At 55.0% G+C, this 19775-nt stretch overlaps 7 protein-coding genes across 7 annotated transcripts; 4 read left to right on the top strand and 3 right to left on the bottom strand.

Moving 5' to 3' along the window:
* Positions 1-151: 151 nt before the first annotated feature.
* Positions 152-3931, top strand: GLOTRDRAFT_114462 (uncharacterized protein). The gene is made up of 9 exons (XM_007865016.1): positions 152-685; positions 737-1196; positions 1250-2133; positions 2184-2696; positions 2752-2810; positions 2867-2989; positions 3045-3365; positions 3420-3469; positions 3521-3931. Exons 1-9 carry the CDS (start codon positions 187-189, stop codon positions 3663-3665), a joined length of 3054 nt encoding a protein of 1017 aa, XP_007863207.1. The 5' UTR covers positions 152-186; the 3' UTR covers positions 3666-3931.
* Positions 3932-4193: 262 nt separating this feature from the next.
* Positions 4194-5981, top strand: GLOTRDRAFT_71756 (PLP-dependent transferase; the record flags this gene model as incomplete). The annotated part of the gene is made up of 6 exons (XM_007865017.1): positions 4194-4317; positions 4379-4886; positions 4944-5041; positions 5090-5234; positions 5289-5781; positions 5833-5981. 6 exons carry the CDS (start codon positions 4194-4196, stop codon positions 5932-5934), a joined length of 1470 nt encoding a protein of 489 aa, XP_007863208.1. The 3' UTR covers positions 5935-5981.
* Positions 5982-6027: 46 nt separating this feature from the next.
* GLOTRDRAFT_103864 (uncharacterized protein) lies at positions 6028-6893 on the bottom strand (the record flags this gene model as incomplete). The annotated part of the gene is made up of 2 exons (XM_007865018.1): positions 6028-6324; positions 6378-6893. 2 exons carry the CDS (start codon positions 6891-6893, stop codon positions 6028-6030), a joined length of 813 nt encoding a protein of 270 aa, XP_007863209.1.
* Positions 6894-7112: 219 nt separating this feature from the next.
* GLOTRDRAFT_35794 (APG9-domain-containing protein) lies at positions 7113-10399 on the bottom strand (the record flags this gene model as incomplete). The annotated part of the gene is made up of 10 exons (XM_007864667.1): positions 7113-7748; positions 7801-7881; positions 7941-8159; positions 8212-8476; positions 8540-8718; positions 8772-8871; positions 8930-9309; positions 9368-9503; positions 9553-9672; positions 9729-10399. The coding sequence occupies 10 exons, from the start codon at positions 10397-10399 to the stop codon at positions 7113-7115; spliced, it is 2787 nt and encodes a 928-aa protein (XP_007862858.1).
* A 290-nt stretch (positions 10400-10689) lies between these two features.
* On the bottom strand, positions 10690-13448 carry GLOTRDRAFT_56330 (2-isopropylmalate synthase). The gene is made up of 4 exons (XM_007864800.1): positions 13367-13448; positions 13021-13315; positions 12570-12959; positions 10690-12523 (listed from the first exon to the last, which is right to left on the bottom strand). Exons 1-4 carry the CDS (start codon positions 13375-13377, stop codon positions 10805-10807), a joined length of 2415 nt encoding a protein of 804 aa, XP_007862991.1. The 5' UTR covers positions 13378-13448; the 3' UTR covers positions 10690-10804.
* Positions 13449-13840: 392 nt separating this feature from the next.
* GLOTRDRAFT_56331 (glutamyl-tRNA synthetase) lies at positions 13841-16687 on the top strand. The gene is made up of 9 exons (XM_007864801.1): positions 13841-14086; positions 14145-14307; positions 14367-14704; positions 14769-15136; positions 15203-15370; positions 15425-15531; positions 15586-15751; positions 15813-15969; positions 16024-16687. The coding sequence occupies exons 1-9, from the start codon at positions 13868-13870 to the stop codon at positions 16636-16638; spliced, it is 2301 nt and encodes a 766-aa protein (XP_007862992.1). The 5' UTR covers positions 13841-13867; the 3' UTR covers positions 16639-16687.
* Positions 16688-16855: 168 nt separating this feature from the next.
* GLOTRDRAFT_36402 (uncharacterized protein) lies at positions 16856-19746 on the top strand (the record flags this gene model as incomplete). The annotated part of the gene is made up of 7 exons (XM_007864710.1): positions 16856-17186; positions 17271-17497; positions 17544-18077; positions 18132-18235; positions 18285-18788; positions 18843-19179; positions 19213-19746. 7 exons carry the CDS (start codon positions 16856-16858, stop codon positions 19744-19746), a joined length of 2571 nt encoding a protein of 856 aa, XP_007862901.1.
* Positions 19747-19775: the final 29 nt, after the last annotated feature.

Below are 19775 nucleotides of genomic sequence, written 5' to 3' on the forward strand. Positions count from 1 at the left end.
CAAAACCACAACGTTCAAGACAGCGACGGCCAGACTGTCGACGGCGACGACGCGGATTCTGGCTACCTTCTCTCAGTGAACTGTAATCCGTCATTCTGGAGTTTCTCAACTGACTCAGGAGCGTTTTGCTCTCGCAATCCACGGCTAGCGTGGCTTGTCTGGTTTCATTGGTACCGCCGCATTGTTATGGCCCAACGACGCTCGCCGCATAGATCTCCTGTAACGCTCGTCCACGCTCACAGCACCAGATCGAGGGTGCGAAACGCTTCAATTACCCGCAAACGCGCCGCCGGTCGATCCAGGCAGACATCTAATAGTTCCCACGCCTCGTACGCGTCCAGCGACAGCCAGTCTGACGCCTCTCGTGCTGTATTGGTCCCCTTGCACACCAACCTTCGTCGCTTGCCCTCTCGGTTGTTCGCCGCTGGGAAAGAAGTCATGCGCGATGCCAGTCGAAGCTTAGGCGTTACCGCTGGTTCGAAACGGAAACGCGTTGGGAGTGGGATCGAGAACTCCAACAGTGACGACAGGCAATACAGGGACGGGAGTCGAAGGAAGAGGCTGAGGTCAAGTTCTAGTCGCATGGATACCAGTGACGATGACGGACATAGTGAAATGGAGCTGGATGGTCGAGAATTCGGCGTACTGCGTTCTGAATCCGGGGACGAGGATGAAGTCGAATCAAGTAAGTCGCGTGGCCTGCTTCATATATAAATCCCTTAAAGATGCCGTTTAGCGGACGACTATCTAATCAACGAAGCTGAGCCGCGTCACTTGCGCCGCCTTCGTAAAGACGAGCTCGTGCGTCTTTACAACGCGGCAGGTCTGTCTGGAGACCCCGAGACTCTCACGAAGCCTGAAATTGTGGAAGCTATCGTTGCTGCTCGTGACGATGTTGCTGAACTGCCTCCCACGTCCCCGCCTCTTGCTGCCGCGGACAACTCCAGTGAATGTTCCTCTGACGATGGGAACTTTGGCGGCGGCGAAGAGACTGACATCAGCGCTAAATATGGGGCACAAGTGAACGGGCTGAGGAGGCGTGTTACAGTGCATGATCTTGGGCAGCAAATGAGCAAATCAGCGAAGGGCCGCAGCCTTTCGTTGGGTCAACTAGACTGTTCTGAAGCCAGGAAAGCGACACGCCTCGTGAATGGGAAGAAAGGCACATTAGATATCGGATATGGCTCTCTGGGCAGGTGGGAATCGAAGCCTTGATCGCTCTTCTTTCATCAATTAACTTTGTATACAGGCGGCGCGCCAACCACGTGGTTACAGTGTCACCCTCGCCCACGACGTCCGCAACGTCCAATGGTCTACCTTCACCGCCAATTACTCGCTTCAGGACTCGACAGGGTTCCGCAGAGAACCACTTGTCCGCCTCTTCCTCCAAAAATACCAAAGGAAAGGGAAAGGCAAAACACGTTGATTTCAGCGAAGAAGTCCGAGTTAACGCTTCTCATCCTGCATCACACGACCCTGGAGAGGAGAGTGAGTTGACGGATTTGGCTGAACTGGAAGTGTCGGTTGCCGCGAACCCGAGTCCGCGGAGACTGCGGAGTAAGGACAAGCAGGGTAGCGGCGATGCGAAGAGTAAATCTGATTCGAAATCTGGTCGCAAGTCGCAGACGAAGGGGTCAAGGAAGAGTCAGTCCGAGGAGGTCGGTGAAGAGGCGGATGGGTCAGGTACAGAAGAACACGATGAGGATGAAGTCGACGAGCTTATCTCGTCGGCGTCTCCTACCCCTCCTCCCCCGCCACCCCCCAGGAGGACTCCTGTCAAACGCCGTTTAAGACCCAGACGAGTGCAAACCCACACTCCTCCCACTGACAGCGATGACGCGCACGAAGGAGATGACGAGGAAGAGGAAGAACTTGAGATGGATGCGGAGCAAATGGTTGAGGAGGAGAGTGTCGATGGGGCTGAGGAGGAGGATGCGGAGGCCGTGGTGGCTGAACCGCGGAAGCTGAGGAGCGGCAAGGTCGTCGGAGAAGGTGATGCTGCCGAGGAAGATATTGAGGAGACCGACGAAGAGGAGGATGAGGATTACGTGGATGCTGAGATGCAAGAACCGGACGTCGACGCTGAAGGCGAGACGGAGGAAAGTGAGGAGTCCGATGAACCTATGGAGGACGGTATGTTCGATGTCTTCTTCTGTGGGGGTCTCCTACTGAGTTATCGTAAGTGGACCTCACTGTTGCAACCGCGAAGGCGCTAGTGCGCCTCCGTCGCGATGACCTGGTTAAGATGTGCGAAAGCCGTGACATCTCACCTGTAGGAACCAAGCCCCAGTTGGCCGAGGCTCTCCTGCAGTGGCGTGACCGGCAGTCAGAGTTCTCGTCGCCGTCCTCCGCTGGCACGGCTCGTCCACCATCCACAGCGAGACCACGCCGTAGGAGAACTCGAAGCAAAACGCGCAGCGCCAATGATCGCGACGCTACTCCAGTCTTGCTCCGTGATGATCGCGTGCACGTCGAGCAACCTCAGACTCCCCCTGTATCTGGGCACAACAAAAAAGAACCCGAGCCAGAGTTAGAGCTAGATCTGGAAAGCTTGGGCTTGGAGGATCGGGAGATCCCTCCGGAGAAGCTGACAAAATTGGAAAAGATAGGTAGTGGGGGCTTCAAGGACGTTTATGTCGGGAAGTTCAAAGGACGACGGGTGGCCATTGCCGAATTCCGAGGTCAACTAAGTGCGAGTAAGTCCGCAATGGTCCTTCTGCCTGTGATAAGGACACTGAAGTTAGTCTTCAGTGGACATTAAGGAATTGAAACTTCTAGGCGATTTCAACCATCCTAACATCGTCAAATTCGTGAGTGGGTTGTTATAGCCGTAGACATACCAACTGAATACGACCGTGCTTCTCAGCTTGGCGTTAGCATTCCTGAGAATACTCGGGAGACCCCTGTCATGATCGTCAGTGAGCTGTGTTCAAACGGAGACTTGTTCGACTACATCCGGAACGTTCCGCCGCCGTCTTTGTATCGAGTCGTATGTCTCGCCTCAATCATCGATTCTTCGTCTAGCTGATCATGCATTTCCACAGTTGTCGATGATGCTTGACATCGCTCGGGGTCTCGAGTACCTTCACACCAGAAAGCCGTCGATCATCCACAGGGACTGCAAATCCTCCAACATACTCATCACTTCTCGAGGCGTTGCTAAGATCACGGACTTCGGCTTAGCCAAGGTGAAGCAATCGACTCGGTCGATGGTTCGTAGTCTTGTCGGCACTGTCAATTGGCAAGCGCCGGAGCTCTGGCACGCGCACCCGAAGTATAATCACAAGGTGGACGTATTCTCACTCGCTATGGTATTCTGGGAGATGCTGCAATGGCACTTACCGAATAAGAAGTTCCCTTGGGAGGTGGGTTCCGTAGACTGTCGGCGTAAATTATTCGTGCTAATTGCTCGCTGATAGGGAATGAACGAACATGCAATATATGAGATCGTAGGTGCAAAACGCCAAAGGTAGTTATTGTTTGCTTAAATACAATCAGATTTCTGACTATCTTATTTCAGACCGTCAATAAGTGGTTTGCGCAAACAATGGTGCCCAGAAATTGTCAATCTCATGGAGCATATGTGGATTCATGAGCCCAATGAGCGGCCTACTATGACGGAAGTTGTCCAAGGACTAGAGCGGCTTCAAGCCCATTACCGATAATTATCCGCCATCCGTCAATACATATGCAGCACTCCCCGCAGCCAGTATTCTATCTCATATACTTCTCCTTGCTTTCTCGGACTCTATGTTCTGCTCTATGAATGTGGTACTTATCATTCTCTTATTCGCAAAGAAGGCTAGGTCGGAGTAAGGACGACCTACCTGATTCTTCGTTTTGTATCATCTCATCTATCATCATCGCAATGTGTTCATATATCGCATTTGTATTGTAGAGTCAAATCAAGCAGTGCATCGTTTTGGAACTGAATTCTGATACTAAGTAGAAGGGTCAAGTGCTTGCCCTTGTCGAGTACGAGGAGGGCGGAAGTGACTCGGCCGAATGACGCTTGCCCTATGGGCTTTGCCTGGCGGCATTCCGATGGTACCGTAAACCCATAGAAGTTCATTAGATTATGCCGACGGAACCGTTCGCACCGCCTATAAATCACTCACATCGATTGTTGATTTCTCCTCTCATCGCGAACTACAACTGCAACGATGACAACGAGCGAGAATCAACATGGGTCCATGGCCTTGGACTTGACATTGTCGCATCACTTGTCGTCCGAAACCAAGAATAGAACTCCTAACCCTATGAAGGAGATTTGGCGTCTGGCCCAATCAACTCCAGGTATTATCAACATGGCCAACGGTACGTAGCAGTCGGTTTGTACGGGAAAGCTCCAATGTGATCGACGTTTACACGTCCTTAGGCGATCCCCATCATAGCCTGTATCCCATATCCGAGATAGCCTTTAGAGTGCCGTCTATCTCTCAGGACGACCCGGTGAACGCCTGGCGCAAGGGCGAGAGCATCACACAGACCTTGACGTCCTACAAAGACGAGCCCTCCGCCGTCAGTCTGAGATCTGCGTTGCAATATGGGTCCGGTGCAGGGCTTCCGGAAGTCCGAGCGGCCCTCGAGCAGCTCATGACGGTCATGCACCCTTCGCCCTCAGAAAACCACTTCGTCACTCTCAGTCTAGGTAACGCCGACGCAGTGACGAAATGCTTTCGTCTCCTCGGCGAGCCAGGGGACGCATTCCTGGCGGAGGAGTTCTCCTTCCCCGGAATGACGAACGCTCCGCTTGCACATAAGGTCCGATGGGTACCTGTAAAGCTGGACAAGGCGGGTATGATCCCAGAGGACATGGAACGGATCCTCCGTGAATGGGACGAGAATAAACGAGGTAGACGCCCCCATGTCTTGTATACGATCCCGTAGGCAATCCGCCAGTGCTGCACAGGCAAGATTGTTCGTCGTTGACGCCTTTGTAGGTGCGGGCAGAATCCCACTGGGAGCACGCTACCATCAGAGAGACGGCGAAAGATCTATGAAATCGCATGTCGATGGGACTTGATCATTGTCGAAGATGGTACGAAGATTGTCCAGACAGTATATGCGCGGAGCTGATCGCATCTAGATCCGTATTACTTCCTCCAGTACGACAAGCCTCCGATCCGCACAGAAGATGTTGAGAAGGACGGCTTTGCAAAGACCTGGGCCCGGAATCTTGCTCCTTCTTTCCTGTCTTTGGACACCGAAGGTCGAGTTATGAGGATAGATAGGTATGTCCGGTACACGGAAATGAACAATCCTATATTGAATATAATTTGGTCCAGTTTCAGTAAGATCATCGCGCCCGGCATGCGGCTGGGCTGGATAACCAGCAATCCCCTCTTTGCCTCGCACCTCGAAAACCTAATCGATTCATCTACACAGCACCCGCACGGCCTGGGCCAAGCCTTCATCGCGGAGATGCTGGCAGGCAAAGACAGTTGGCAGATTGACGGGTTTGCAAGGTGGGTGAAGAGCCTCTGCGACGAGTACCAGCAGCGTAGGGACTTCCTCGCGAGGCTATTCGAGGCGGAGCTCGGCAACTCGGGTTATGCAAATGTTGAGATACCGGAAGCCGGGATGTTCCTCTGGATAAGAATCAATATCGAAAAGCATCCGAGGTACCGGAAGGACCAGGCTGGGAAAAGCAATTCGCGTGCGTTGACGGAAGAGCTGTTCAATCACGTACGGGAAGCCGGAGTGATGATGATGCCCGGCTATGTCTTTGCCATTGTGGATGCCGAGGAGAATGGTAGCGGACCAAACGCCATAGACGAGGTTAGTGCACCTCATCTTTTTACCATCGAGGAGACTGATAAGGCGTGCTAGCGGAGCAATTATTTTCGGACGACTTTCGTCGGAATAGAGGAGACCATGGAGAAGGGGATGGCCATATTCGGGAGCGCGGTCAGGGAGTTCTTCGCCAGCTAGGCGGTAATCTGGCGAAATAGATGAGTGGGAAAACCGTCGCCGTAATAGTTGAAACATCGATGGCCCATCGTCCTGACGATATAACGACGGTGGTCAGAGTTTCGCAGCTCTCTCTTGTACTGACGGAAGTTCCAAGTCAGTCGCACATATGATCAAGGTGTCCTTCAAGCTCGGTAGCCTATGCTTGTGATTGACTTCCTGATAGTCCTTGCTGGCAATCATGTCGGCGAAATGGCTGATAGTAGGATAATGAGCCATGGCAAACTCATCCCACTGCTTCTCCTGTCCGTCGACAGAAGCTGTCCTGGAGGTATAGTGCGAAGGAGAGAGTATGTTTCCAACAAGCTTCGCATTGCCGCCTCGTTTAACACCTACGGACTCTGAGAAAGCCTGTTTATTGCACCCTCAGAAAGTACTGAGCAGTGTACACATCTTAGACGTACCTGGCCGTACTTGAGGTACTCGCTTTTCATTCCTTCCTTGAATGCCAGTATATTCAGCATGGTCACAGCACCAGCCCCCTCGGCGGCCTTGAATTTATTTATCCATTCGAGTAATTCATCGGACAGCTCCAAGTCTTGCGCTGAACTCGGTGCAGGGCTGTGCCTCTTTTCAAGTGCCCCGGTCAATGGAGGTACAGACCCAGGGGTAGGGTATAGTAATGCCTGGTTCCGTTGCGCGAAGTCCTTGAGGATACGCGATGGCACGCCGACCTCAACTTTCCAGTCTTCCTCCACCAATTCTTGGACTGTGCTCGCAAGGCCGAAAGGTCCTTCCAGCAGAAGCACAACATCCCATTTGCTTCGAAGGAGCTCCAATGAAAGAAATGAAGGGATTATAACCCAGCGGTGAACCTTCGCCACGATTACTGGCCTCAGCTCCTTCCCGTTCACCAGGCCCTCAAGGAACCGTGAAATTGAGCATTTGATGGACAATAGATGTAAAGTGCAAACAGGCATGATACGCTTCGTGTTTGAGCTGAAACGGCGAGGACAAGGCTTGACGCGGACGGGTTCTCATCAACTTCCCATTGCAGCAGCTACAGTTTGGCACAGTGTCATGATTACACGCTGTAAGCCAGCAATCCTGCCCCGGGCTATGCAGATTATATATACATCGATATACGGCAGTGTGATTCAATTATCGATTGACTATATCCAAATACTAGTATGCCAGTGTCATATCACCCTGCCAGGCCCCGCTACTCTCGTCCCGTAAATCTGAGCTAGCAGCCCAAGGACCCCTGCGTCCTCTAACCCATCCTCCTCCTCCTGACGCTCCTGCGACTGCGATCCGGACGCATAGGGCCGAGTTCGCTGCGCGTTCACGGCCCCATCCACATAGGACCCGCCCAAACCGCTTCCAACGCCTCCGTCCGGAGCCAAGTCCTCCTCGTGAATATCGTCAGTCTCCTTGACAGGCGGACTGAGAACCCGACTGCCCTGGGAATCACCCAGCACCATCGTCTGCGCCGTCTCCATCCCAGCAATCCCCGATCGGAATATAGACGATGACGATGGGCCTTGTCCTTGGTCCACCGTGCTCCCTGCACCAGCAAGGACTGTCGACCCGTGTCTTTGCCGCGCAAGTGCCTGACTCTGCAGAAGAGCTCGGTCGTATTCCTGTGCTCGGGCTGCGAGATCGGGTTTGTGGTCCTTCGACATGTGGACAGTTGCATCAAGAGCTATCGACGCCCCAAGCCACGGCTGTCTCCGCCGGTTCAAGGGGCCAAGCTGATTGGCTCGATAGTCAGCCATTCGACTAAGGTACATCGAGCCTGAAGGGTCCGCAGGATTCCAGGTCGGATTCGCAGCCTGTGAGAGAACTCGTTAGGTAACCGAAAGAGACCGCTTAGATATGTCCTACCTTGAAGTTCAGGAAGCTCTTCTCCATCTTGCCATCTTTGGACATCAGTCGCTCATCGTTCACCTTGGACGGTGCTCCGAACTTCGAAAACATTACCACTTAGCATTAACAGACTTCGACAGCGACTAAACTCTGCATACCTTGACATTTCCGTGCTTTTCGAAGTTAAATTGTGCAAAGCTACAGATATAGCCAATGCCATCCACGTGGATCGTGAAAGTGCGGAAGAAGTCGATGATCTCTGGGGCACAGTCCGGCAGTGAAAACCAGAGGATAAATGGAGTCAAGACGACCGACAGCAGCTCCTTTGCGAAAATAACGATCTTCAACGCGAACAGTTCCCCGAATTCCTGGTGCACCTGTTTAGGAGCACTTAGCTTCCATACTGACCCTTGCATTACCAAACCTCACCTTCTTTGAATGCAGCTGATTCTTCCAATGATCCGGCATATAATGCGTGTACTGGACTACCTCGGTCATCAACGCCTCCGGATCGAACACAAAGTTCTCTGCCGGAATCATGCCCCTGGCTACGGCGAGTACGGACCCGAAGAGACCGATGTAGAAAAGGACCGTCCGGTGCGGGGTCACTTCGAACCCGAGAAACAGATCGGGATCGATAACCGATGCGAGAATGAGGACAGCGGCGAAAGACCCAGCAATAAACGCGACGAATCTAGGGTTACGGATAAGGGGTAAAGTTCACGAATGGGGTCAATGAGTGGACAGTGAAGCCTACCGCATAATGAGGGCTATCTTCTCGTTCGGGAACTGCCCGATGTACATGCTTGCCACCGGGTAGGACTCATCCAATCTACGCTGGAATATATGAGGCAACTCATTGAACTCTCGGAACTTCCACTCCGCGAAAGGCGTGTATCGGCGACCACCGATAGTCGAAGGATTCTTGTGATATTCCTGGTGACATTGAATCAATAGTGATCGCAACAAGACGACCGGGAACAACGCACCTCGAAGTATCGGAAGAACGAGTACATCAATAGATAGAGGACTATGAACGGCGCAAAAACAGCATTCAAAATGCCCATAAAAATGAGTCGTCTTCGCAAGCTGTGGTAGCACTCGCTCAGCATCGCAATTCGCATCATTTTTACCAACCAAGACACACCCTTGGATCAGCACTTCCCGGTTCTTGCTCTTCAAGAACACTTTCCTGACTCTGCCGCTAGGATCAAACAAGTACTCCATGAGACTAAACCGCAGATTCCACTCCAAAGCCCGAGTAAGTGTCCGTCCTTTTCCCTGCTCCGGCGGCACGAACCGCTTCAGCGCCGAAGGAAGCGGCACTCGCAAGTCCAATAGCTCCTTATTAAACAAGGCGATCAGGTAATTCTCTTGCCGCATGATACGGTTGGCGATGGTGTGCGCGTCGAGCTTGGCCGCCGTCTGGGCAGAGGACTTGGAGGATATAGCAGTAAGGGGGTTCTCGTCCCTGATGCCTCCTATGCGGCGCACGATTTCGGGCCATGAGATCGTCTGGATGTCTTCCTGCAGCCGGCGGAAAAGATGTCAGCGGTGGCATGGATACGATGGAGCAGGGACTGACGTCGGGTATTCGTAGGAGATGGGTATAAAAGTTGTACATGTCGACGAGGCGGACGACGTCCATCACGTACGAGACGACTTGCCAGCAGTAAAATGCGCTGAACAGCAGGAAGAACAAGAAGGTAAAGCCGGAAAATCTGATCCAAAAATGAGTAAGACCACAATGCAAGATACAGTGAATCGTACCTAGATACACAGCGGTCTACCACCACGTCAGACAGGCGGGTGATACCCTCTGGCTTGATCCTAGAGTAGTCCACGCATCCCAGGAGGAACGTCGAGAACGCTATAACGAACCCTACTGTGCTACCGAGCAAGTTTAGCGGCGCCTCGCGCGTGGAGAACAAGAAGACCGCACGGACAGGAGGTTCAGCCCCCGCTCCAGGGCAATACAGTATATCCCCTTCCCCTCGTAGTACGCGTACACCTCCTGCAGGAATGCGTCCAGATTGTACACGTTCACCCAGTTCCACAACGCCCGTTCGTACGCATCCAGCCCGCGCATCGGCCTCGGTTCTCGCGGAGGTGGTGACTGCGGGGGGTCAAACGTCTCCTCCGGGGTCGTCTCGGACGGACGGGGTGGGATGGACACAGCAGGGACCGGTGGATCACTCCTGTGTGGCTGGCTCACCGGCGTAGCCCTCTGCGGCGGAAACGACGACAAAGGCGGCCTCGCGGTCGCCGGGTCCCTTGCCTTTCCCTTCCCATGCTGCGAGCTCCTTCGCCCACCGGGCGGCGTACCCGCCGCCTCGATCAGGAAATCCTGGGGCACCTCGTCATCGTCGTCACTCGCTCTCTGCTCGTCAATCTTATCGTTCTGCCGTATATTCGGACGTAGCACGTTCATTTCAGACGCATCGGCGCCCCAGGACACGCGCCTCTTGCCATGCGCTTTCCGAGCAGCAGATGTCCTGCGGCCTGCCTCCAAGTCATCGTCATCCCGTTCCCGCTCCGTTTCGTTCTCCTCTTCCTCTAGGACAGACTGGTTTGCTTGCATGTAGCCCATATGGGCGCGGCCCATGGGGTTCAGCATGTTCAAGAAAGGCCGCGAGCTGGAAGCGCCGGGGAGCAGTGACTGCGAAGCCTGAAAGGATCGGGAGGTCGAAAGTGGTCGGTTGTGATTCGAGCGAGGCGGCGTAGACATGGTCGTTAATGCTTCATACACCCGTTCGTTACGGTCAGAAGGTCGTGCGCGTCGTTACAGACGCTGAGCTCAGAGCAGACGTCGAAGTCACGTAAATGGATCCGGCATGTGAACCTGACGCGCCCATTTCCAATTGCACGCGTACGCGTCTGAATCTGCGCGTCTATCGACCCGAGGCAGCCATTTCGAGCACGATACTGCAAACCGAAGCAATATAGCATAGAGACTATAATAAATGGCAGAGCATCCCGCCCCGTTTTGATACAGATATACAGTACAGCCGAGATACTCTTCTCAAGCACTCCCATTGACCAAGCTTCTCGGCTTAAAATCCAACTTGCTCACCGCACACAAAACAGCCTTTAGCCCGCTCGCAGTGATATCCGTATCCCGAGCAACCCCCCATGCTGCGCTCTTCTTCTGACTCTCCTCGTCCCGGGTGTAAGTCAGCTCGACGTACGACGCCGCCGTCACCTCCGAGCCCTCCCCGATCGAGTGCTCCGAGTACTCGCGCACAGCAAAGGTCCCCTCGATGAGCTCGTGCAGCGCAGCTAGGACGGCAGATAGGGGGCCGTTCCCTTGGCCTTTCAACGGCCGGACTTTGCCATCCAAGACGATCTCGCCGTTGATCTCCCGCCGCGAGTCGCTTCCATCTCCCAAATACTCCATCTTGAACGACTTCAACGATACCCGGCTCTGCTCGGGCGCCACCTCGTACCCGTACGTCTCCCGGAACAGCTTGATGAGGGTGTCGTACGACACCTCCTTCACCCTTACATCGTCGTCCTTGTCCCCCACCGACCGCTGCACGACCTCGAAGAACGACGCCTGCAGCCGCTTCGGCAGCTCGAGGTGCAGCGCGTTCAGCACGACCGACGCCACATCCGCAAGAGACGACCGCTTGTCGAAGCCCACAAGCAGCTTCAGTTCGGGCAGCGGCCGGTCGCCAATCGCAGCGTTCACCGCGCTCAGGACGGCGCGTAGACCCGACCCTGCGATGTCCGAGTCGACGCCGACGCCCCACCAGCCCGCCTTGCGGCCCTCGCCGGGCGGCACGACCTCCACGTACGACGCCGCCCGCGCTTCCTTGCCCTCGCCCAGGGTGTGCTCCGAGTACTCCCTGATCGATAGGTCGATATCCAGATGCGTGCGCAGCCCGTCGAGCAGCGCCGATAGCGGGCCGTTGCCCTCGCCTTTGATCACCCTCAACACCCCGTCAACGAGAATCGTCCCATCAAACCTCCTCCGCTCGTCCTGCGAATCGCTCCTCTCCGTGTCCGGCTCCACGCTCGGCTCCGAGCTAATCTCGAACGACTTGAGGACCAGCCGGCCCTGGTAGCTGGGTCCGCCAAAATGGTAAGTCTTCCTGAACGCAGTGACGATATCGTCGACCATCATCTCCCTTGCTTCGCGGTCCGCGATGTCCTGCACGACCTGGTAGAACGCGATCTGCATCTTTCGCGGCAGGTCCAGGCCCAGGTGCTGCTTGACAAGGTACGCGATCCCACCTTTCCCGGACTGCGAGTTAACGCGGATAACGGCCTCGTAGCTGCATCCCAGATCCGCGGGGTCGATGGGCAGGTATGGCATGTCCCAGTACTGATTCTCGCCCCTCGCCTTTGCCTCCGCATGCTGCTTCCTCTGCACCTCGAAGCCCTTCTTGATCGCGTCCTGGTGAGAGCCGCTGAATGCGGTGAACACGAGCTCGCCCGCGTAGGGGTGACGTGGGTGCACGGGCAGGTCGTTGCACTGCGTGACGACCTCGATCACAGACTGGATGTCGGAGAAGTCAAGGTTCGGCGGGATGCCCTGCGAGTAGAGGTTCAGCGCGAGGTTGACGAGGTCGACGTTGCCCGTTCGCTCGCCGTTCCCGAAGAAACAGCCCTCGATGCGGTCGCCGCCGGCGAGTAAGCCGCACTCCGCCGCGGCGATACCTGTCCCGCGATCATTGTGCGGGTGTAGACTAACGATGACCTTTTCGCGCTCTGTGATATTGCGGCAGAAGTGTTCGATCTGGGGTCACTTAGTACAAAATCAGGGGATGAGGAAGGGGACTCACCCGGTCGGCGTAATGATTGCAAGGCCCAATTTCGACTGTAGCAGGCAAGTTAAAGATGATTCTGTCTTCGCCTGGACCCGCCTTGCCCCAGGCAGCCTTGACTGCCTCGCACACTTCGATGGCAAAGTCGGGTTCCGTCTGCGTGAACGTCTCAGGACTATATTCGTACTTGAACACGGTGCCCGTTTGTGCTGAACACTCTTCCGTCAGCTGGCGGATGATTTTGGTGTGCTTGACTGCAAGAGCGACCGTCTCTTCCTTGGAGTTCCGGAAGACGACATTACGGAATAAAGGGGAAGTGGCATTGTACATGTGGATGATGGCGTGTTTGGCACCCGCTACAGAGTCGATCGTGCGCTTGATGAGATCCTCCCTGGCAGGAGTGAGGACCTGAGCTCAACCTGCGTTCAACACATCGACCCGGACAGAACGGAGGTGGCAGTGGACTAACCTGCAACCACACATCGTCCGGCACCAGATTCTTCTCGATCAGCATCCGCACAAAGTTGAAGTCGGTATCACTGGCGGCGGGGTATGCGACCTCGATCTCCTTCACGCCGCACTTGACGAGCTGCTGGAAGAAGAGGGTCTTTTGTTCGATTGTCATCGGGTTGGCGAGGGCCTGATTACCGTCGCGCAGGTCGGTGGAGAGCCATATTGGGGCCTTTGTGGTACGCCGCGAGGGCCACTGGCGGTCAGGGAGGTCAAGAGCGGGGTACGGCTTGTACTTTTTGGACGGATCTGAGCTGGATAAAGATCAGGACGAGCGGGGTAAACAAAGATAGACGGTGACCCACAGCATAGGCATGACGGTCGTGAGCAAAGAGACTAGGGCTACAATGGGCAAAATATAAAGCAGAAAAGTGAAAGGAAGGAAGACGGTGACTCGACCTGCCGAGAGCTGCCTGCACCAAGTCCGATGCATTCACGGCCGAAAATCTGGCCAGAGGGTTGCTGTGGCTGTGTATACGTGAGAATGTCAATTGCACTTTGATTGAGCAACGCTTAGAGGGATGCGCGCAGGAGGTCAGATGGGGGAAGAGAATTAAGATGCGACATAGGCACATGCGAGTTTATAAGCCTGGCGGCAACCACGTAGAAATGTCACGGAAGAAAAGCAGTGAAGGGACATAATACAAAAATGGCAATACACATGCCATTTTGGGAAGCTCTGACCGGCAATGGCCGCGATCGTCCATACCTCGGGCACGTGATACCGCAGATTATCGTCGGACGCTTTGCGTGACTCTGCTGCAAACCTCTAACCGAGTCGCACTGCGTCCAGCATTTCTGCGGCCATGGCGTGCGCACTGACCCTCTCTACAAAACTCTCTCCTTTCCCCTACGCCGCTCTCGCTATCGCGATATATACGATATACCCTTCGCAGGCAGAGTTCGTCTGGGATGACGGTGCAACCGAGCCAGTCTTGGTTCTCAACGATTCCAAAATCACTTCCGAGGACGCGATCGTACAAGCGTTAGCCAAAGTAGGCGGCCTTGCAGACGATAGTGCCAAGGTACGTTGTCTTTAATTCCATTCAGGACGAATGCGTAAAGAATGACGCGTATGAACAGAGTCAAGCTTTCTTTGCGCTCGCGAAGAAAATTCAGACAATCACAGCCGTGCCAGAGCTGCTCACGATACTTGATTCACTGGACGACCATCTGGCCTTCCGGACTTTCCTCGTCGGGCACGACATAACCGCCGCGGACTGGATGATCTGGGGAGCTATCAAAGGTTCGTTCCTCCTCCTCAACCCAAATAAGATCAAGCCCCAATACAGCTCGTCTATTCAGGTTCCGTCAAAGCCCTTGGTCTCCTGAAAAACAACAAACATCCCCACCTCTCGCGTTTCCTCTCCTACTTCGAGTCCTTGCAGACCACCGAAACCGCCCTCTCCCTACTCGCCGCCGAGAAGGCGTCGGGGCGGCGCTCGAACAAGGTCGCCGCGTCCTTTGCGCTTGGTTTACAGGACGCCGTCGATGGCCACGTCGTCACGCGTTTCCCGCCAGAGCCCAGCGGGTACCTCCACATCGGGCACGCGAAGGCGGCGATTTTGAACCAGTACTTCGCAAAGATGTACCACGGGAAACTGTTGATTCGGTTTGATGACACGAATCCGACCAAGGAGCGGGTAAGTTTCCATGTGCTGTACTTGAGTTGGGGTATGTTATGTAGTTATTGACTGTATGGGACAGAGCGAGTTCGAGGAGACTATCCTGGAGGATCTAGCCCTGCTCGATATCCACGGCGACGCGATCTCCCACACTTCTGACTACTTCGACAAGCTGTACGAGCTCGGCGTCAAGATGATCGAGACGGGCAAAGCGTACGCAGACGATACCGTGCAGGAGCAGATGCGCGCGGAGCGCATGGACGGCATCGCCTCGAAGCACCGCGACGACTCCGTCGAGGACAACCTCAAGCATTTCGCGGAGATGAAGGCGGGGACGGAGGAGGGCCTGCGGTGGTGTATCCGCGCGAAGATCAGCGTGGACAATCCGAATAAGGCGCTCCGCGACCCCGTCATCTACCGCTGCAACGTCCTCACACACCACCGAACCGGGTTCGCGATATTTCTCCCAACACATGTATGCAGTTGAAAGTAAAGTCGGCTGACGTGAATTAATAGGGACAAGTGGAAGATATACCCAACCTACGACTTCGCGTGCCCGGTGGTGGACTCGCTGGAGGGCGTCACGCATGCGCTGAGGACGAACGAGTACCGCGACCGCAACCCGCAGTACCACTGGATGATCGAGGCGCTCGGCCTCCGATCCGTACATATCTGGGACTTCAGGTAACTGAAGTGCATCCACTTCACTCCGAGGAGGAAGCTCACGTCGCGGTATAGTCGATTGAACTTCATCTATACGCTCCTGTCAAAGAGGAAGCTGCATTGGTTTGTGGATAACGGGCTCGTGAAGGGGTGGGACGACCCGCGGTTCCCGACTGTCCGGGGTGAGTCAGCTTCAGGCTTTGCCAGGGTTACTGTTGATGATGTTTTCTGTTCAGGTATTCGTCGCCGCGGTATGACCGTCGAAGCCCTGCGGCAGTTCATGCTTGCGCAGGGTCCCTCGCAGGCTATTGTGTCCCTCGAGTGGGATTCGATTTGGGCGGCCAACAAGAAGGTCATCGACCCGATTGCTCCGCGATTCTGGGCTATTACTACTGACAAAATGTATGTGCCGTCTCCTGCTAGTCCCTAACGTGTAGGAGTGTTAACCATGCTGAATGGTCAGGGTGCCGGTGACGATCAGGGGCGGGCCTGCGTCGGCTGAGGTCAAGTCGTTGCCTAAGCATAAGAAAAACCCCGAGGTCGGGGAGAAGCAGACCGTGTATACCTCGCAGATCCTCGTCGAGCAGGAGGATGCGCTGTCGTTCGGTGACAACGAAGAGGTGCGCCAGTCTTCACCCATCTGCATGTACGGGTTTACTGATAAGCTGCCGCAGATCACTCTCATGGACTGGGGCAACGCCATCGTGCGCTCAAAGACCGCGGACCCCTCAGGAACCGTCGCCGCGCTCGAGCTCGAGCTGCACCTCGCCGGCGACTTCCGCAAGACGTCGAAAAAGATCCACTGGCTGCCGCAGCCGTCCTCCGCGCCCGAGAGCAAGCCCGTCGTGGCGCCCGTCACGCTCTTCGATTACGACTACCTCATCACGAAGAAGAAGCTCGAGGAGAACGACGAGCTGAAGGACTTTGTCACGCCCGTGACGGAGTTCAGGGAGGAGGCGCTCGCGGACGCGAACGTCCTCGAGCTGAAGAAGGGGGATATCATCCAGTTCGAGAGGAAGGGGTACTTCATCCTCGACCAGGTGTACGCGGACGCGAATGGGGAGAAGAGGTTTGATTTTATTCGAATTCCAGATGGAAAGGCGGCAAATCTGGCGTCGAAGGCGGGGGCGAAAGCTGGTGAGAAGGCTCCCTCTGGTGACATGCAGAAGGGGATTGACACGCCGGTTGAGACTAAGATGTATAAGATGCCGAAGGTGTATGGGGAGGACGATGTGATCCCGAAGGCGGAGACGAAGATGTACCCGGTCAAAAACATATACAGTCCATAGAAGTCTAAGTGTATTTGTAGGCAATGAGTATCTTGCAGCTGTTTTCAACATTTGTTGTAGTTGGCGTTTCCTGAGGGTGGACTTGTATAAAACTGCGCATGCCACTCCGGAGAACCTGAAGATTTTGATGGCAAGCGATTTCCGTTTCTGCCACCGGCAACACGCTGCACACTCCCCACCTCCTTCCACCACGACGACCGCCCGGCGCGACACCTAGATGCGCCTCCCACTTCCGCTCGTTCTCTTATTGCTGCTGCCGCCATGCGTGCTAACGTCTCGTCCGGCAAAACGCTCATATTCTACTCACGACTACTACGTCCTGGAACACCTGCCTTCCGGTGCTGCATCGCTGGACGAATGCGTGAATAATCTCGGGCTGGAGGTGGTCGAGCAGGTTGGGGAGCTCCGGGATCATTGGTTGGTGCGACGGCGGAAACAGGACTGGTACGTGCGGACGGAGGGAGACCCGGTGGAGCTGCTGCGAAGGATGAGAGAGCGAGCAGGTACGGGGAGCGTCCATGCGCGTTCTGAGCCAGTACACGTTGAGGGTCGGATATCCTCTTCCGTGAAATACCTGGAGCCTCAAATACCACGGCAGCGGGCCAAGCGTGCACCTCCACCTGTGCGGCCAGGAGATGGGGACGGCGAGGTGAAATCAACTGCCCGAGAGGTTGCGTCGCGACTGGGCATCCGTGACCCTACGTTTACCAAGCAATGGCATCTGGTGAATGATGAGTTTCCGGAACACATGATGAACGTCTCGGGGCTATGGGAGGAAGGAATCACGGGTGCAGGTGTAATATCAGCCTTAGTGGACGACGGCTTGGATTATAACAGCGACGACCTTGCTGCCAACTTCGTAAGTTCTGCTATCTTGCACCTGTAAGTGTTTAATTTCCCCGCAGTTTGCAGAAGGCTCGTATGACTTCAACGACCACGAAGATCTCCCCACACCCAAACTCTTCGACGACCACCACGGCACGCGCTGTGCAGGTCAAATAGGCGCAGTCAAGAACGACGTCTGCGGTGTTGGTATAGCCTACGACTCGAAGGTTGCTGGCATCCGTATACTCTCCGGACCCATATCAGACGTAGACGAGGCTGCCTCTCTCAACTATGGTTACCACAATACCTCGATATACAGCTGCAGCTGGGGACCCTCAGACGATGGGAGATCCATGGAGGCTCCTGGGTACCTGATCGAGAAAGCCGTGGTCAATGGTATCCAGAATGGACGCGGCGGGAAGGGCTCTATCTTCGTCTTTGCCAGCGGAAATGGTGCAGTCCATGACGACCAGTGCAACTTCGATGGCTACACGAATAGCATATATTCGATTACTGTAGCCGCGGTCGATTACAAGGGTCTGCACCCATATTATTCCGAGGCTTGTGCTGCCAATATGGTGGTAGCGTATAGCTCTGGTAGCGGCAATAGCATTGTCAGTAACTGCCCTTCTCTTCTGTACTGCTCGCTGCTGACACCAGCCGCCCAGGTTACTACCGATGTTGGTAAGAACAAATGTGCTACTACTCATGGTGGTACCTCGGCTGCCGCGCCCAATGCCGTGGGCGTATTTGCGCTCGCATTATCAGTCCGGTACGTGCGCGCTGCGATCCTTCGGTTTGGTTTATTGACACAGCGACAGACCTGATCTATCATGGCGCGATATGCAGCATCTATGCGTTAGAACCGCGGAAATGATCAATCCTGAAGATCCCGACTGGGAAATCACAGCTGCGGGGCGTCCCTTCAGCTACAAGTACGGATTCGGACGCCTGGATGGCTACAAGTACGTCAAGGCAGCCCAGGACTGGGAACCCGTGAAGCCACAGGCATGGCTCGACGTGCAGCCCATCCAGATCGCGAACGGTACTATGGACATCCTCGGGACGATGTCGGGCGGCGCGCCAATAACCACGGAGGGCGTGCGGAGTACCTTCACTATTACCCAGGAAATGTTGGCGGAGAACAACTTCGAGGGCCTCGAGCATATCACGGTGAAAGTATGGATCTCGCATACTCGCAGGGGGGACGTCGAGGTCGAGCTTGTCAGCCCTAATGGTGTTAAGAGCGTCCTGGCCGCTAAGCGGAGGTACGATAATGCAATCACCGGGTTCCCCGGATGGCGGTTCATGACCGTAAAGCATTGGTTCGTTGATATGGTTTAGTTTCGCTCGGCAACGATGAACTGATTTTGCCAAAGGGATGAAAAGCCGGTTGGCGAGTGGACGATAAGGGTCAACGACCAAGGGTCAGAGGGCGAATCTGGCAATTTCCTAGGCTGGAGTATGACGCTCTGGGGTTCGACTATTGATGCGTCCAAGGCTAAACAGTATGAAGTCCCTTTCCTCGCCTCCTTACTGCCTGCGCCGCATGAAGACGTCGTGACGACGACTACCATCCTCCCTCTGACTACGGCTACTAAGTCTTACCCCAAGCCGACGTCTCACCTGCCGACCGATCACGGTAGCGTCGAAGGCGAGGCCACGAAGGCGGCCTTCTCCAACAAGCCTATTGCGACCACACCCACTGTTCAAGACGTTGTCGAGCCGACCGAGAGCATCCCCACCGAGAGCATAACCCCAACGGCGGATGAAGGCTGGTTCCCGGACATGGAGAATCTGGTGTCGAACCAGAAATGGTTCTTCGGCGCGGTTGGCGCAGTCGTCGTCTTCGGATTGTCCGCTGGGATATTCTTTTGGAGACGTGCCGTCAACCGGAGGCGCAGAGCGCAGTATAGTACGCTTGCGAGGGACGACGATGTGCCCATGAGCTCTATCGGTGCTGGTGGAGGGCGCGCGACTGGCCAAGGTACCAAGGAACTATATGACGCCTTTGGCGAGGTTTCAGACGATGAGGACGATGTTGACGAACACACCGGGCTGACAGCAGGCCGTCCTGAGGATCGTTCGCCCGGGGGTTTGGGGTTCCACTCCGGGTTCTTGGATGACGATGACCCCGAGTCAGCTAGAGCAACGCACACATCATATCGGGACGAGCCCGAAGACCCAGACCATCTAAGGTCAGGTTCATCTCAACCTTCGCGAACTGGCAGTCCCGGTAGCAGCGGCACTGGAAGTTGGGAGCATGCATCGCAACTGCGTTAGCGAGCTTCTTTTGGGACGTTATTGTGTAT

The sequence above is a fragment of the Gloeophyllum trabeum genome (genome assembly GCF_000344685.1).
Source record: "Gloeophyllum trabeum ATCC 11539 unplaced genomic scaffold GLOTRscaffold_00003, whole genome shotgun sequence".
Classification (NCBI taxonomy): domain Eukaryota; kingdom Fungi; phylum Basidiomycota; class Agaricomycetes; order Gloeophyllales; family Gloeophyllaceae; genus Gloeophyllum; species Gloeophyllum trabeum.